The sequence below is a fragment of the Sciurus vulgaris genome (assembly GCF_902686455.1).
Source record: "Sciurus vulgaris genome assembly, chromosome: 13".
Classification (NCBI taxonomy): Eukaryota; Metazoa; Chordata; class Mammalia; order Rodentia; family Sciuridae; genus Sciurus; species Sciurus vulgaris.
The window spans coordinates 52604884-52622268 of record NC_136474.1 but is presented as its reverse complement, the minus strand read 5'-3'; the positions used below and the strand labels follow the sequence as shown (position 1 = coordinate 52622268).

At 38.0% G+C, this 17385-nt stretch overlaps 1 protein-coding gene and 1 pseudogene across 3 annotated transcripts in view; both read right to left on the bottom strand.

The window, feature by feature from the left end:
• Nucleotides 1-17385, bottom strand: part of PSMA8 (proteasome 20S subunit alpha 8) — an 88820-nt gene that overhangs the window by 55783 nt on the left and 15652 nt on the right. Inside the window, exon 1 of one of the 2 annotated variants that reach the window (XM_079109415.1) lies at nucleotides 6646-6761. The exons of the other annotated variant lie outside the window; for it this stretch is intronic. Within the exon in view, the coding sequence (XP_078965541.1) occupies nucleotides 6646-6747 (102 nt within the window). The 5' untranslated portion in view covers nucleotides 6748-6761. Of the gene's footprint in view, nucleotides 1-6645; nucleotides 6762-17385 lie in introns of those variants that run through there. 2 annotated transcript variants of the gene reach the window in all.
• On the bottom strand, nucleotides 8294-11867 carry LOC306642635 (small ribosomal subunit protein uS17-like; annotated as a pseudogene). Its single transcript has 2 exons — nucleotides 11841-11867; nucleotides 8294-8777 (listed from the first exon to the last, which is right to left on the bottom strand). The product of its transcript is annotated as a small ribosomal subunit protein uS17-like (transcript).

Sequence of the window (17385 nt, the reverse complement as noted above, 5' to 3'; positions counted from 1 at the left end):
CAATTCCAACTCACACACAACATTGTTGGCAAGATCTAGTTTCTCCTAGATTGTTGGACTAAGGATCTTGGTACACTGAGTTTTGCGCAGACACTTTTCTCAGGTCCCTTGCCCTGTAGTTCCCTTTGTAGGGCAACTAACAACATAAGCAGCTGGGTTCCACTAGAGTGAGCTAGTAAGAGAGCAAGTAGTGGCAAGCAAAAGTGAACCATCTGTCTCTTCATAAGTGACATTCTACCACTTTTGTCTATTTCATTCCTTCAAAGTCACTCATTACGGGGGCTTGGGTTATAGCTTAGTGGCAAAGCACTTGCCTAGAATGTGTGAAGCCCTGGGTTCAATCCCAAAACCTCGCACACACACACAAAGAAAGGGCTGGGGGTAGACGGTAGAGCACTTGCAAGGAGTTTGATCCCCAGTACTGAAAAAAATTAAATAAAAAGATTCACCCCACACCCAAGGGGAGATTACACAAGGCAGGAACACCAGGAGGTAGGGAGCACTGCAGACCATTTTGGAAGTACTCAGAAGGATCTTAATTTCAGGAAGTGCAAAAATATTATATTCCTGCTCAAACTTGGTGCTTCATTCTCTGAGAGAAAGACAACACTATTTATTTAGTGTCAACCTCCAAAACAAACAGAAGCACCATCTCTGACTCTTCCCTCTCCAATACCTCTTTCTACCCTCTCCCACCACCACCAAACATTATCCAAATAATCATCACATCCAATAAAGCTACCATCACTCTGGAATCTGTTTTATTTCCATTTCTGCATCAATCTTAGCAAAAACTAGTAACACTTTTCTTTTTTTTTTAATTTAATTTAATTTTATTTATTTTTCTTTTTTTAATTTATTTTTATTGTAAACAAATGGGATACATGTTGTTTCTGTTTGTACATGGAGTAATAGCATACCATTTGCATATTCATAAATTTACATAGAGTAATGATGTTTGATTCATTCCATTATTTTTTTCCTTCCCCCCCACCCCTCCCACCTCTCTTTTCCCTCTATACAGTCCCTCCTTCCTCCATTCTTGTCCCACTCCCACCCCCCATTAAGTGTCATCATCCGCTTATCAGTGAGATCATTCCTCTTTTGGATTTTTGAGACTGGCTTATCTCACTTAACATGATATTCTCCAATTTCATCCATTTGCCTGCAAATGCCATAATTTTATTATTCTTTATAGCTGAGTAATATTCCATTGTATACATATATACCACAGTTTCTTTATCCATTCATCAATCGAAGGGCATCTAGGTTGGTTCCATAGTCTGGCTATTGTGAATTGAGCCGCTATGAACATTGATGTGGCTTTATCTCTGTAGTGTGCTGATTTTAAGTCCTTTGGGTATAGGCCGAGGAGTGGGATAGCTGGATCAAATGGTAGGTCCATTCCAAGTTTTCTAAGGAATCTCCACACTGCTCTCCAGAGTGGCTGCACTAATTTGCAACCCCACCAGCAATGTATGAGTGTACCTTTTACCCCACATCCTCTCCAACACCTATTGTTGATTGTGTTCTTGATAATTGCCATTCTAATTGGGGTAAGATGGAATCTTAGTGTAGTTTTGATTTGCATTTCTCTTATTACTAAAGATGTTGAACATTTTTTCATATATCTGTTGATTGCTTGTACATCTTCTGTGAAGTGCCTGTTCATTTCCTTAGCCCATTTGTTGATTCAGTTATTTGTATTCTTGGTGTAGAGTTTTTTGAGTTCTTTATATATTCTGGAAATTAGGGCTCTATCTGAAGTATGAGGGGCAAAGATATTCTCCCACTCTGTAGGCTCTCTCTTCGTATTGCTGATAGTATCCTTTGCTGAAAGAAAGCTATTTAGTTTGAATCTATCCCAGTTATTGATTCTTGCTTTTATTTCCTGTGCTATGGGAGTCCTCTTAAGGAAGTCTGATCCTAAGCCAACAAGGTGAAGATTTGGACCTACTTTTTCTTCTATAAGATGCAGGGTCTCTGGACTGATTTCAAGGTCCTTGATCCATTGTGAGTTGAGTTTTGTGCAGGGTGAGAGATAGGGGTTTAGTTTCATTCTGTTGCATATGGATTTCCAACACTTTTCATACTATCTCCATAGATTCCTATTTCCCTGTTTCTAGTTATAATTTCATCCAATATACTCATCACAATGTAGTTTGAGAAACCTCTGGAAAATTAAATGATGAAGGAGAGTGCATGCAAGCACATGAGAGAGTAAAAAGAAAACCTCAATGTGCCATTCTTCTACTTAAAACTTTACAGGTAGGGACCATTTCTCACTAAGTAAATCAAGACAGGACAGACATGGACAAGAGGATCTGTGCATATTATCCTTTAGCTCTCCTAAACAAGGGGCTTTCTCTCCATAGAAACAAACATGGCCACTAGCACCTTGACCTCACAACCCAACAGCTCTCTCAGAGAATAAAAGTTACCACTATCTCTAGTCAGAAAACTCCCAAGGGTAGACCTAATGATAGTACTGAGTCATGTGCTCATGACTGTGGCCAGGAGGATAGAAACTATAACGACTCTACCTGGCTTATGTGAGTACTTGAGGTTGGATAAGTGCACTCTCGCTACTAGAAGGACATAATATCAATAATCTAGAAAGTTACAGGAGTCACATCAAACCCTTTCAGGCTTCGTATCCCTGAGGATCAAGTATATTCTACTAAAACAGTTTAAAAATATTCCATGATCTGGTCCTGGTTTCTAACTTCTTGTCTTCATATTTTTTTAACTGCTTAACAATCTTAAGTTTCCTCCAGTTCACAGAACACAGCTGTCTTTTGCTACTTGTCCTCCCACATGCTATTTCCTTTGTCTAAAATATTCTTCACTCTGTCCCCTATTTAAATATCACTTTCTCAGTAGGGCTTGCCTTATACCTAGAATTCCCATAATTATATTTAATATATATCCAATATTATATTCTTCATTATTATATTAATTTAGGCCTTGTAGTAACTACTTTCTTAATCATCTAACCTTCCTACTAAATAGCAAACTCTCTGAGGACAGAGACTGACTCTTCCTTGTTCATAATAAAATACTGGAGCTTAGTACCCAGTTTAGCATGTAAGTGTTCAACAAAAATGTCTTGAAGTAATAAAGGAATGTGCTGGAAGAATCATAGACAAAACTGAAGGAAAAAGAAAAAAAAACACAAGAAGAGTAAATAATGGCTTCATTTTATTAAGTACTTTCTGTGAACGAGGTATTATGCAAGATGCTTAACATGTATTACCTCAACTCTCACATCAACCCTAGAAAACAGGCACTATTCTGATGCCTATTTTACTACCAAAAGACACTGAACCTCAGAGAAGTTAAATGCCTTAAGCAACACACTTCTATTTCCATATTAATGACCATGACAGCTAATTTTTAATTTTTTTTGTTGTCACAGATGGACATAATACCTTGATTTTATTTATTTATGTGATGCTGAGGATTGAACCCGTGCCCCACACATGTGAGGCAAGTGCTCTACCACTGAACTTCAATGCCAGTCCAATGACAAATTATTGACATACAAATATTTACCGAACAAACTGCATGGTATAATGCAAAGAGAGACTTTGAAACTAGAAAAATAAGTATGAATATGCACTCTATCACCTTCTGGCTGGGTACCATCAGCAAACTATGAAAGTTTCCAAATCATAGTTCTGACAAATGTAAAAAGGGGATTAAATACTGTCCTTAATACCAGATGCGGTACATAAAAAGTCTGCTACAAAATATTACTTAAATGTTAGTTCCTTCCTGGCACTAATACTGTATACTGTGCAGCAGAAATATAAAACAAGAATTACACCATTTAGAACCTTAAAGATCTTACTATCCAGTTGATAAGATTGTTTTATTAAATATTCATGAAATTAAATAGACTCTGATGTGAAATAGTAAACACTGTACAATACCCAGCAGTACAGATTATAAAGTCAGAAAAAGAAAATGATCCACGATGACTAGGTCAGGAAACACTTCATGAAGGAAGAGAAATGTGTAGAGACTCTTAAAGTAAGGGCTGGGGATGTAGTTCAGTAGGAGGATGTGTGCCTAGTATGTTCAAGACCCCGGGGTTCAATCCCCAACACCGTAAACAACCACTGTCACAATATTAAAGGGATATGTAAGATATAGAACAGTAGAGAGGAAGGTGTTTTCCCCTCTTCCTCCTAAAGGGGGGAGAAGCATATATAGTGAAATCAAGAAGTTGCTCTTTAATTAAAGAGGGCACGTAAGAAGCCGGGCATGGTGGCACATGCCTTTAATTCCAGCTGCTCAGGAGGGTGAAATGGGAGGATGACAATTTCAAGGTCAGCCTAGACATTTTAGTAAGATCCTGTTTCAAAAATAAAAAATAAGATGTAGCTCAGTGGTAGAGTACCCCTGGGTTCAATCCCCAACACTAGGAGGAAAACAAAGAAGAGAGAGAAAGAAAGTGGATAAGGATTATGGAAAACTTTGATGGCAGGATTGTGGAGCTGAGATTCATAAAAGAAAGAAATATGGAGCCAATAAGAGTTTGGGGTCAGGGAAAGGACAGACTGAGGGATGATAATAAATCTTAAACATTTTTTTCACAGGAATATTGTGATTCATTTTTTTCCCTAAGAAGGAAGGCACTACCTCTCCAAAATGTTATTCAAACATATTTTGCATTTATAGAAAAGGAGGCTAAAGCAAAAAAACAAAAAAAAAAAAACCCCACAAAAAAACAGGCTTTCTCATCCCACTTCATGATGTCAGATAATCATCTAGAAAGGAGAACCCAAGTCCTCTAAGTATTACTAACAATACCACATGCACATAGTGGCCAAAGCCAGCCAACCCTGGTTTATTTGTAAGTCATATCAACTGTTGTTTATAGACATACTAATTTACAACCTCTTTAAATAAACAAGTGTCAGTATAAACTTTACCCTGTGCAAAAGGTCACAGCACCCTCAAGGAAGCACAATGAATAACTCCATACAAAGATGCAAATTATAACTTCAGAATCCTGAGACAAAAAAGTCTCATCCTTCCAATGTATCTTTAAAAATGCCCACTATAGGTACTTTTATATCCTTACCCTTTTACAGCTCATTACAAAGGAACTATCAATCAGTTCTATAGCATTCTTAAAACATTTTAAATGAGCCAATGTGGTTTCTTATTACACCCCAGTCTTCTCCCATTATGCCCTTTATTTGAGGCTCTAAAACTTGGGCATTATTTTCTAACCATATGCTACATGTCATGCTGGGGATTATATAAGTTTTGTTTTTATCAAAATGGTACCCTTTTGGTTTAAGCTACATCAGGCTTTTCTTAAATTTATAATTCTAAAAAAATTACTTATAAAACAGAAGCTAAACTAGTGGGCCCAATTAAACAGAAAAATACTTTAAAATGATTTTCTCTCTATAGTGTTATTTTTGCCACTTCATATTTGATAGATTTATAATGAAAGTGAATTATTTCCTTCCATTATCAAGTAGGTAGGAAAAGTGAGAGAAAGTAGATACTTGTCGGCTGGGAAATGTTGTGTATTCTCATAGCTACTGTCTCAATTTCCAAAACATACAACAAACATGCTCATTAAATTTTAGATTTTTTTTTTAAAAATCAGAACCTTTTGAATTCATAGGCTAGGGCTTGAAAGTTTGGGGGTTTATAGATCTTTGGTCACTAAGGCACTTTTGTCCTTTTTAATTTTTATAAATCGCTAAGCTTATTGAATGTAGTTAAAATTTGGCAGCAATATTACAGCTACCCTGAGTATGTGAAAGTTTTTCAGAAATGTGGTACATAAGTCTAACATAAAGTATACTCTATCATGAAACTTTCATTATCAGTTAAAAACAACAATAAAGGTGGCAAAAGCTGAAATTCTTGGGATTTCGAGCCTCTAAAAGGCCACCAAATATTGGGGTGGAAATTTTGGGACAATTATTTTTCACAAATGTATTTGGACTACCATTTTTAACTATTTCCTCGCTAATAACAGTTTAATATTATGTAGATTTGGACCACGTATCAGGGGCAATTTTTGAGTGGGGGATGGTACTGTGGATTAAACCCAGAGGTGCTTTATCACTAGACCCAGCTCTTTTTATTTTCAGACAGGGTCTAAGTTGCTTAGGACCTCTCTAAATTGCTGAAGCTGACCTTGAATTTGCAATCCTCCTGCCTCAGCCTCCTGAGTTGCTGGGATTATAAGCGTGCACCACAACCTGACCACATTTGAAATTTTTATCATAATTATTATTAAACAATGGCTTCCAATATGAAAGAACCGTTAACTTTCCCATGAGTGTGAAATCCTGAGGAACTGGGCCATGCGCATTCAGGTAGGCTGTGCCAGACGTATTTTCCTTACGGTCAGACATGGCAATAAGATGACGTGGAGTCAAGGCTATAACACACACCGCTCGTCTTTTGTCTATCACTACCCTTAAATAGAAACCAATGAACTCTACCAAATTATACTCCACCCAAAACTTGGAAGCAGCATCTCCTTCAATAAAAAGGACTAAGCACTTTCCATAAGAGTGGGACTCTCCCAACACCGGAGCAGTAAGCTGGGGCAGTGCGGGGAGACCTGACAAGACCCAGGGTGAAGGTGGGAGAGTGGCAGCTCACCGCAGTGGATCCTTTCTTTACTGCTTCCTGGGCATATTCCACTTGGAAAAGGTGTCCGTCTGGGGAGAAGACGGTGATTGCCCGGTCGTACCGAGACGCCATCGCATAGGTGTAAGATTCCCTGGGAGCCTAAGACGCTACCAGAGCGGAAGCTGGCCTGAACGGCTGGCACCACCACGTGCCGGTGCCCGGAAGTGCTCACGCACGCCCCTCGAGCCGCCTCCTGGAAGTCTTCCCGCCCACGCCGTGGGCTGCCTCCCAGAAGTCCTAGCGCCCGCCGGTCTACGCGACCCAGCGTGCTACCTGTAGTTCGTGGCACAAAAATCTCCCATTTGCAACTAACCTAGGGGTGGTGTCAGCCCACGGATTTGTAAAAATGATATTTAAGATTAAGGGCTTAAAGATAAGATGTTCAAAGGTTAGATATTTTTGTATGCACTTATTAACAGAAAGACTGGTAAGTACGCTGGGCGCAGTGGTGAATGCCTGTAATCCCAGGTGCTCAGGAGGCTGAGGCAGGAGGATCGCAAGTTCAAAGCCAGCCTCAGGAAAAGAGAGGCGCTAAGCAATTCAGTGAGATCCTGTTTCTAAATAGAATACAAAAAATAGGGTTGAGTTCAATCCGTGGGTAAAAAAAAAAAAAAAAAAAAGGACTGGTACGTGCAATTTCATCCTTTTGCCTTTGGTTTAAAATTCTAAAGTTTGTTTGTTTGTTTGTTTTAACCCCCTTCTTTCTTTCTCTGGTTATCTTTTGTCACTTGAACTCAAGAAAAGAAATGATAATTTTCAAAATAGTGTTGTTATGCTTTTTTTAATTTTTTATTTGTGCCATGTGAGCAAAATAGATCCTATGAGCAAATGGTCCATTAACTAGAGCAAATTGTCCATCAAACTAATGCTAATGACAGGAATTAAGATAATACTGTTTTAATTGAAGAAAAATTTAAAAATCCAAAGATGTGACTTGAATGACTTCTGAAATTTTAGCTATATCTGTATTACATGGTAAAACATTACTACTTGGGAAAACAACTCTGTTGTCTTTATCAATAACATGAGAATATTAAAAAATTCCTCAGCAAAATGTTCCAAGGTTAGAACATTAAATGTGCATAGCAGAAGTGATTCCAGGTAGGTACTAATACCCAGGTAAGTTTGGCCATTTTTACTTCCCCTGTATTATTTATTAGATATTGTTTTCTAATGGACAGGATCTTAAATTTGGTGAAATCAACTTTAACTTAAGAAAAAGAGCCAGGCATGGTGGTGCATGCCTGTAATGCCAGCAACTTTGAGAGACTGAGGCAGGAGTACCTTAATTTCAATGCCAGCCTCAGCAACTTAGCAAGGCTTTAAGCAACTTAGTGAAACACTGTCTCAAAATAAAAAGGTCTGAGGATGTGGCTCAGTGGTTAAGCACCCCTGTGTACAATACTGGAACCAAAAGAGAAAGAAAAGAAAAAAAAAAGGAGAAGAAGAAGAAAGAAAAATTATTCACAAGAGAGGAAAGTCATTTTTCTTAATTCTAAAAACCTAAAATTTAGTTGACTCTTGAGATCAATTTGTATTCATTCCTCTTCTCATTCTTTTTTTTTTTTTAATTGGAAAATAAGTTAATTCATTTTGGAGAATGGGCAGGCATCCAATCTCAGAACTTCTGGAATTGTTTCTTGGTGCCAGCAGCCTTGATGACCATGTGCACATGGAAGTGCACTATCTTGTTCAGGGGCCTGCACTTGACCAATGTGATAATGTCACCAATCTGGACATCCCTAATCAGCAAGGCAGGTGCACAGACATGTTCTTATGGTGCTTTTCTCAGTGATTGTACTTACAGATGTAATGGAGATAGTCCCAGAGGATTACAGTGGTCCTCTGCATCTTCATATTGGTCACCGTACCCAGACAGGATCCGCCCTTGGATGAAAATGTTACCAGTGAAGGAACATTCTTGTTAATGTAGGTGTCCTAAATGGCCTCTTTGGGTGTCTTGAATCCCAGACTAATATTCTTGTGGTATTGAGAGGCTTCTCCTAACCAGTTCCTCCCAGCAGGACCTTCTTGTTTCGAAAGATGCTCAACTGCTTTTGATAAGCACACTGGGTCCAAATGTCTGCCACCTTCCCAGCTACCTGAAAAAAAGAGTCCCTTTTCTTTAGTGTGTAAAACTCTTGAAAAGTTTGGTTCTACTGAGGAAAACAATAATTTCCAACAATACAATTTATTCTGTGGTTACCATATTATGATAAACTATCATTTGCCAGATGTTTTTTTAATATATTTTTATTTGTTCTAATTAGTTATGTATGACAGTAGAATACATTTTGACACAGCATACATAAAAGGAGTATAACTTCTCATTCATCTGGTTGTACATGATGTAGAGTTACACAGGTTATGTAATCATATATGCACATAGGGCAATAATGTCCTATTCATTCTACTATCATTTTTACCCCATGGCCTCTCCCCCCCGCCTTCACTCCCCTCTGTCTAGTCCAAATATCTCTATTCCAGAAGATTTTTTTGAGAAGTTTCATTATTCTTGTTAAATAAACCCTTTTTCTGTTTTTTGGTTTTTTTTGTGTGTGGGGGGTGGAAAACCCAGGAATTGAACTCGGGGACATTCGACCACTGAACCATATTCTCAGTCCTATTTTGTATTCTATTTAGAGACAGGGTCTCACTGAGTTGCTTAGTGCCTCCCTTTTGCTGCAGCTGGCTTTGAACTTTCGATCCTCCTGCCTCAGTAGGTATGACAGGCATGTGCCACCACACCCAACCCTTTTTGTGTTTTATCTTGAAATAATAGAAAAATAATAGAGGTCTCCTTATACTCTGCACCTAGTTTGATCCAATGGTAATACCTTACATACCTATAGTACAATAACAAGGCCATGAAACTGACATTGGTACAACCTATAGAAGCTTTTCACATTTCAGCAATTTTACATGTGCTCCTAAGTGTGTTTCTGTGTAATTTATCATGTGGTAAAACCACTGCCACATCAAGATATAGAACTCTTTGATGACCACAAAGATCCCTTGTGCTGTCCACTTAGAAAACAAACCATATCTCTCTACCTCTACCACCCCTGACAACCACTAATCTGAAAGTTCTCCTTTATAATGCTGTCATTTCAAAAAATGTATATAAATGGAATTATACATTATGTAAATGTTTGTGACTTTGTATTATTTTCAAATGGTACACTCACAAGAAGTTAAGGACATAGTTCAGAGTCTTTGTACTATTCATTTTGTTCTCCCAGTTGGTGACATATTATATGCTTATAGTATAATGTAAAAATCAGAAAATTGACATTTGTATAGAGGATTTTTATAACTTTGATTGAAAGGAATTTTATGAATATTATAATGTGTTGTAGCATACATTTTAGAAATACTGACAAGGATTAATTCACACATTCAGGCTTCACATCAAGACTACAGTTTAACAACTTTGTGGTTTGGGGTAGTGTTTAAGTCATCTTTTTCACTGCTGCAACCAAAAGGCCTGCAAGAGCAATTAGAGGAGGAAAAGTTTATTTAGGGGCTTACAGTTTCAGAGGTCTCAGTCCATAAAAGGCTGTTCCTTGGGGCTTGAGGTGAGGCAGAACATTATGGTGGACGAGATGGAGGGAAGCAGCTCAGGACATCACACCAGGAAGTAGAAAGAAAGTAAGCTCCATTCTTTAGGGACAAAATATATACCCCAAAGATATGGCCCCAGAGACCCACTTCCTCCAGCCACAGCTTACTTGTCTCCATTTACCACCCAGTTAATCCCTATCAGGCAATTAATTTGCTGATTGAATTAAGGTTCTCATAACCCAATCATTCTAACTCCAAACCTTCTTTCATTGTCTCATACTTGAGCTTTTGAGGGGCACCTAATATCTGACCATAACAGGTTGGTAAAGTAACTTAGTTTTTGTATCTGTAAAATGAATATAATACCTACTTCACAAGGTGGTTGTGAAGAATAAAGGAAATAATACATTAATGCCCCCAGGTCTTCTTGAGACAGAGTAAGTTATAAAATGTTAACTATTATTATTTATCATTCAGTTAACTGAAAAGTTGATTACTCTGTAAAAGAGAAATTTGGAAGTATAAAGCTATAGCATGGATCCATTTATACTTTTTAAAATAATATATGTGTATACAAGTGTAATGGTCCTAAATATGTAGGGAAAAGAGTGAAAGGACATACACCAAATTGACAAAAGTGATTTTCTTTGCAGGAAGCCAGATATTGTAAAGAGAACAGAAAGACATGGTAAACAGAGAAGTTACCATTTAAACTGTTTATGCTTAACTATATTACTTTATTTTTTACAGCAAGCATAGTTTAGACTAACAAAAACAACAATCAGAAACACTTTAATGCCTAGAGGTTTCCAAGAACAATTAGAAATATAGAACAAAATATGCTTTAAAGTCCGTGTTGCTGGCCACAGTGGCACATGCCTGTAATCCCAGCCTCTGGAGAGGCTGAGACTGGAGGATCCCAAGTTCAAAGCCAGTGTCAGCAACCTAACTAGGCTGTAAGAAAATTAGCAAGACCCTGTCTCACAGCAAAAAATAAAAAGGGCTGGGGGATGTGGCTCAGTGGTTAAGCACCTCTGGGTTCAATCTCTGGCACCCACGCAAAAAGCAAAAGGACAAAACAAGTCTATATGTTGTCCCTAAAGAGCTAACAAGGAATGAGAATTTGTGGTGCTTATATTCAAAGGAGAAAGAAAACCCAGAGGTATAAACTTACATTTTCTTTGCAGTATTTGCCTGTTCCTGATGCCTAGTTAAGAAGTTAAAGCTGATCTTTTTTTTAAAGTGTCTCTGGATTGAACCCAGGGATGCTTAACCACGGAACCACATCCCCAATGCTTTTCATTTTTTATTTTGAGACAGGATCTTGCTCAATTGTTGAGGCTGACTTTGAACTTATGATCCTCCTGCCTCAGCCTTCTGAGCTACTGGGATTATAGCCTTGTGCCCACTGCACCTGGCTAATGCAGATCTTTCACAGACAAAAGATTGGAGTGTTCAAAGCATGACAAGATGTTATGGTAAACATCTAAGCTTTTTTATTGGAACCCATAATCCCACAGGCTAGAAGTAAAGGTGAAGTTGAAATAGACCTATTCTACATTCTGCTGTGGCTACTACATAAACCTTGCTTGCTTACGTACCTTGTTCTGCTTCCTCTGCAACCACATCTGACAAACTTCATATGACTGTGATTGAGAAATTTCTTAAGTCAAAATTGAAAAACAGAAACAAACGAAGATCCTTCAAAAGAAGCAATGGACCAGGAGAAGCAAGCAGGCAAATTGTAATGGGGCCTGTACTGCCAATATGCCCTGTATGAGCATTGCTTTCTTATTTTACTTCTTTTAACTGTTTAACTTTGTAAGATATAAAGAGTTTGGATCAAGTCTGCCCCTTTTCACATAAAAACAAAAAAATCCAGAACTACTGACAAGGAAGACCATGCCTGCTCCTCCCATATGCCTATCTAGCTGGCAGGTAAAGGAAACAACTTGAATGTTGGTGTAGTAACATATGGGGTGGGATGATATTGAAAGTCAGAATAAAAACCAGACTGGTTCAGGTATTCTGAAGGCTGTAAAATGCAGTCTAATCAGAATTCCTTGGGTTTTTTCTTTTTGGTTATTCAAAGATTTTAATTATTGGAATGTACAATTTTACAATATTCAAATAAAGTTTTAAAGCTTAAAAAATCATTTTCTCACAGAGCCTGATAACTAGGTTTTAAATTCATCTCAATCCCTGATTGGAATAAAGCAGTGTTTGTCACCAACTATAACATAGATCTTTGGAGCAGCACAAAAAAACTTTCAAGGGTTTCATAATGTTAATATAATAATAATAATATTAAGAGTGTATTTACAGCCCACCCGATCCCCACACCGAGGTTGGATGCCATCACTGAGCCTGCCTGCCTGCCGACCTACTGCTGAGGGACACTGCACTTGCCTCTGTGCTGACTCAGCGCACCCTCGCTGGGGCTCCCCAGATTCTTTAGAGGTTGATGCAGGCATTTTGAATTATTCCTGAGGGCATGGTCATCATCATCAGAAGGGTGGCTCCCTTCCTGAGACCCCCTACAGGAGACTGGAGGCCCTTTGTCAGGACTCAGGATTCAAGAAGAGGACCCACTCAGAGATGCCAGGTGAGTCTCTCCCACTGGGCGAGGCTCCCCGAATGGGGCATTAGTCCCAGAACACAGGGAACTTTGTGGAGTAGAGTTGCCCAGTGAGACTCCCCTGCTGGTGCCGTGAACCCAAACAACTGGGAGCATTGTAGAGGAGGACCACCCAGCAAGAGGTGAGTGTCCCAGGCACGAGTGGCAGGACCGGACCACAGGCAGCTTCTCGGAGGAGGGCTGCCCAACGGGACACTTTGGTGCAGCATGAGGCTCCCTGCCAGGCAGTAGGTCTGTTCCCCAGGGAATGTTGCAGAGGAGGGCCGCTCAGCAAGAGAGTCCCTCACAGGGCCAGGCTCCCCAGCCCAGGAGGTAGGTCTGGACCCCTGGGAACATCACAGAGGAGGGCTGCCGAGCAGAGGCAGTAGTTCTGGAATAAAGGGAACTTCTTGAAGGAGAGCTGCCCAGCAAGACTTCCCCACCAGATGAGTCTACCCCACCAGGTGGTAGAACCAAAGACACAGGCCCAGACTAGCCAAGCCCCAACTCTCAGTCTAGTCCCCCTTTGGCTGACCATTGGTAAACAAGTTGAGGCACCTCTGCCCACTAGCAGGGAGTATACCCCACCTGAACACCACCACCCCTAGAGGGGCAGCTTCCTTGTGTATCACTGCATTATCAAGTTCCTCCTAGACTTCAGGCTACTGAAGGCTAGGAGGTGAGTTATTGGAAATCTACAGGGACTCTATAAGTCAATAGAGGAAATCTGCAATATCTCAGAGTTTCACTACTAGAGGGGTAGATACCTGAGGAATATGAGAAAACAAGGGAAGAAAATGTCCCAAACAAACCTAGATGCTACATCAATAATATCCAATGACAGCATGGCAGAAGAAATGTCAGAAAGAGAGTTCAGAATGTATATAATTAAAATGATCAGAGAAGCAAATGATGAGATGAAAGAGCAAATGCAGGCTTTAAATGATCACACCAATCGACAGTTAAAAGAGCAAATGTGAGAAGAAAAAGATCATTTCAATAAAGACTTAGAGATACTAAAAAAAAAAAAAAAAAGACAAAAATCCTTTAAATGAAGGAAACAATAAACCAAATTAAAAAGTCCATAGAAAGCAAAACCAATAGGATAGAACACCTGGAAGACAGAACCTCAGACATTGAAGACAAAATATTTAATCTTAAAAATGAAGTTGACCAAATAGAGAGGATGGTAAGAAATCATAAACAGAATCTACCAAGAATTATGGGATATCATGAAAAGGTCAAATTTAAGAATTATTGGGATTGAGGAAGGTACAGAGAAACAAACCAAAGGAATGAACAATCTATTCAATGAAATAATATCAGAAAATTTCCCAAATCTAAAGAATGAAATGGAAAATCAAGTACAAGAGGCTTATAGGATTCCAAATATACAAAATTACAACAGACCACACCAAGGCACATTATAATGAAAATAATATACAAAATAAAAACAGAATTTTAAAGGCTGTGAGAGAAAAAAAATCAAATTATATTCAGGGGGAAACCAATACAGATATCAGCAGATTTTTCAACCCAGACCCTAAAAGCTAGAAGGGCCTGGAACAACATTTACCAAGCCCTGAAAGAAAACAGATGCCAACCAAGAATCTTATACCCAGCAAAACTTACCTTCAGATTTGACGACGAAATAAAATCCTTCCATGATAAACAAAAGCTATAAGAATTTACAAAAAGAAAGCCGGCACTACAGAACATTCTCAGCAAAATATTCCATGAGGAAGAGATGAAAAACAATGAGTAAATCAGCAAAGGGAGGAACTACCCTAAAGGAATAGCCAAATAAAGGAGAAACCAAGTCATGTGAAAAAAAAAATGAATCAAATGACTGGGAATACAAATCATATCTCAATAATAACCCTGAATGTTAATGACCTGAACACATCAATCAAAAGACAAAGACTGACAGATTGGATTAAAAAGAAAGATCCAACAATATGCTGCCTGAAAGAGACTCATCTCATAGAAAGAGATACCCACAGACTAAGGGAAAGGATGGGGAAAAACATACCATGCACATGGACTCGGCAAAAAAACTGGAGTATCCATCTGCATATCAGATAATGTGAACTTCAAGCCAAAGTTAGAAGGGATAAAGAAAGATATTTCATACTGCTTAAGGGAAGCATAAATCAGCAAGACATAACAATCATAAATATCTATGCCCCAAACAGTGGCCCATCCATGTACGTCAAACAAATCCTTCTCAATGCCAGAAATCAAATAGACCACAACACAATAATACTAGGTGATTTTAACACACCTCTCTCACCACTGGACAGATCTTCCAAATTGAACAAAGAAATCATAGATCTCAACAACACAATCAATAATCTAGACTTAATGGACATATATAGAATATACCATCCAACAAAGAGCAAATACACTTTCTTCTCAGCAGCACATGGATCCTTTTCTAAAATAGACCATATATTATGCCACAAAGCTACTGTTAGAAAATACAAGAAGATAGAGATACTTATATTCTATCAGATCATAATGGATTGAAATTAGAAATAAATGACAATGAAAAACAAACTACTCCAACACCTGGAGATTAAATAATATGCTATTTAATGATGAATGGATAACAGAAGACATCAGGGGGAAATAAAAATATTCTTAGAGGTAAGCGAGAACAAAGATACATCATATCAAAATCTCTGGGACACTATGAAAGCAGTACTTAAAGGAAAATTTATTTCATGGAGCACATTCAATAAAAGAAGTAAAACTCAACAAATAAATGACCTAACACTACAGCTCAAAGCCCTAGAAAAAGAAGAACAGAGCAACACCAAAAGTAGTAGAACAGAGAAAATAGTTAAAATCAGAACTGAAATCAATGAAATTGAAACAAAAACAATCGAAAAAAATCGACAAAATAAATAGTTGGTTCTTTAAAAAATAAACAAAATTGATAAACCTTTAGCCACACTAACAAAGAGGAGAGAGAAACTCAAATTACTAAAATTTGGAATGAACAAGGAAATATCACAACAGACATGACTGAAATACAAAACATAATTAGAAGCTATTTTGAAAATCTATACTCCAATAAAATAGAAAATCTCGAAGACATTGACAGGTTTCTAGAGACATATGAATTACCTAAACTTAACCAGGAGGACATACACAATTTAAATATGTCGATTTCAAGTAATGAAATAGAAGAAGTCATCAAAAGCCTACCAACAAAGAAAAGTCTGGGACCAGATGGGTTCTCAGTCGAGTTCTATAAAACCTTTAAAGAAGAGCTCATTCCAATACTCCTCAAAGTATTCCATGAAATAGAAGAGGAGGGAACCCTCCCAAACTCATTCTACGAAGCCAATATCATCCTGATACTTAAACCAGACAGAGACACATTGAGGAAAGAAAAGTTCAGACCAAATCCTTAATGAAAATTGAGGGAAAATTCTTAACAAAATTTTAGCAAATTGCATACAAAAATATATTAAAAAGATAGTGCACCACGATCAAGTGAGTTTTATCCCAGGAATGCAAGGTTGGTTCAACATCTGGAAATCAATAAATGTAATTCACCATATCAACAGGTGTAAATTCAAGAATCACATGATTATTTCGATAGATGCACAAAAAGCATTGATAAAATACAGAACCCCTTCATGCTCAAAACACTAGGAAAAAATAGGGATAGTGGGAACATTCCTTAACATTGTAAATGCTATCTATGCTAAGCCCATGGCCAATATCATTCTAAATGGTGAAAAACTGAAAGTATTCCCCCTAAAAACTGGAACAAGGAGGGATGCCCTCTTTCACCACTTCTATTCAACATTGTCCTTGAAACTCTAGCCAGAGCAATTAGACAGACCAATGAAATTAAAGGGATATGAATAGGGAAAGAAGAAATCAAAATTTCCCTATTTACTGATGACATGATTGTATATTTAGAGGAACTGGGAAATTCCACCAGAAAACTTTTAGAACTCATAAGCGAGGGCTGGGGATATAGCTCAGTTGGTAGAGTGCTTGCCTCACAACCACAAGGCCCTGGGTTCAATCCCCAGTACTGCAAAAAAAAAAAAAAAAGAAAAAAAAAGGAACTCATAAGCAAATTCAGTAAAGTACAGGATATAAGATCAATGCACATAAATCTAATGCATTTTTATTCATAAGTGATGAATCCTCAGAAAGAGAAATTAGGAAAACTACCCCACTCTCAATAACTTCAAAAAATAAAATAAAATACTTGGGAATCAATCTACCAAAGTGGTGAAAGCCCTCTACAATGAGAACTACGGAACACTAAAGAAAGAAATTAAAGAAAACCTTAGAAGTTGGAAAGATCTCCCATGTTCTTGGATAGGCAGAATTAATATTGTCAAAATGGCCATACTACCAAAAGTGCTAGACAGATTCAATGCAATTCCAATTAAAATCCCAATGACATACCTCACAGAAAAAGAGCAAGCAATCATGAAATCATGTTCTTCATCTGGAAGAACAAGAAACCCAGAACAGCTAAAGCAATCCTTAGCAGA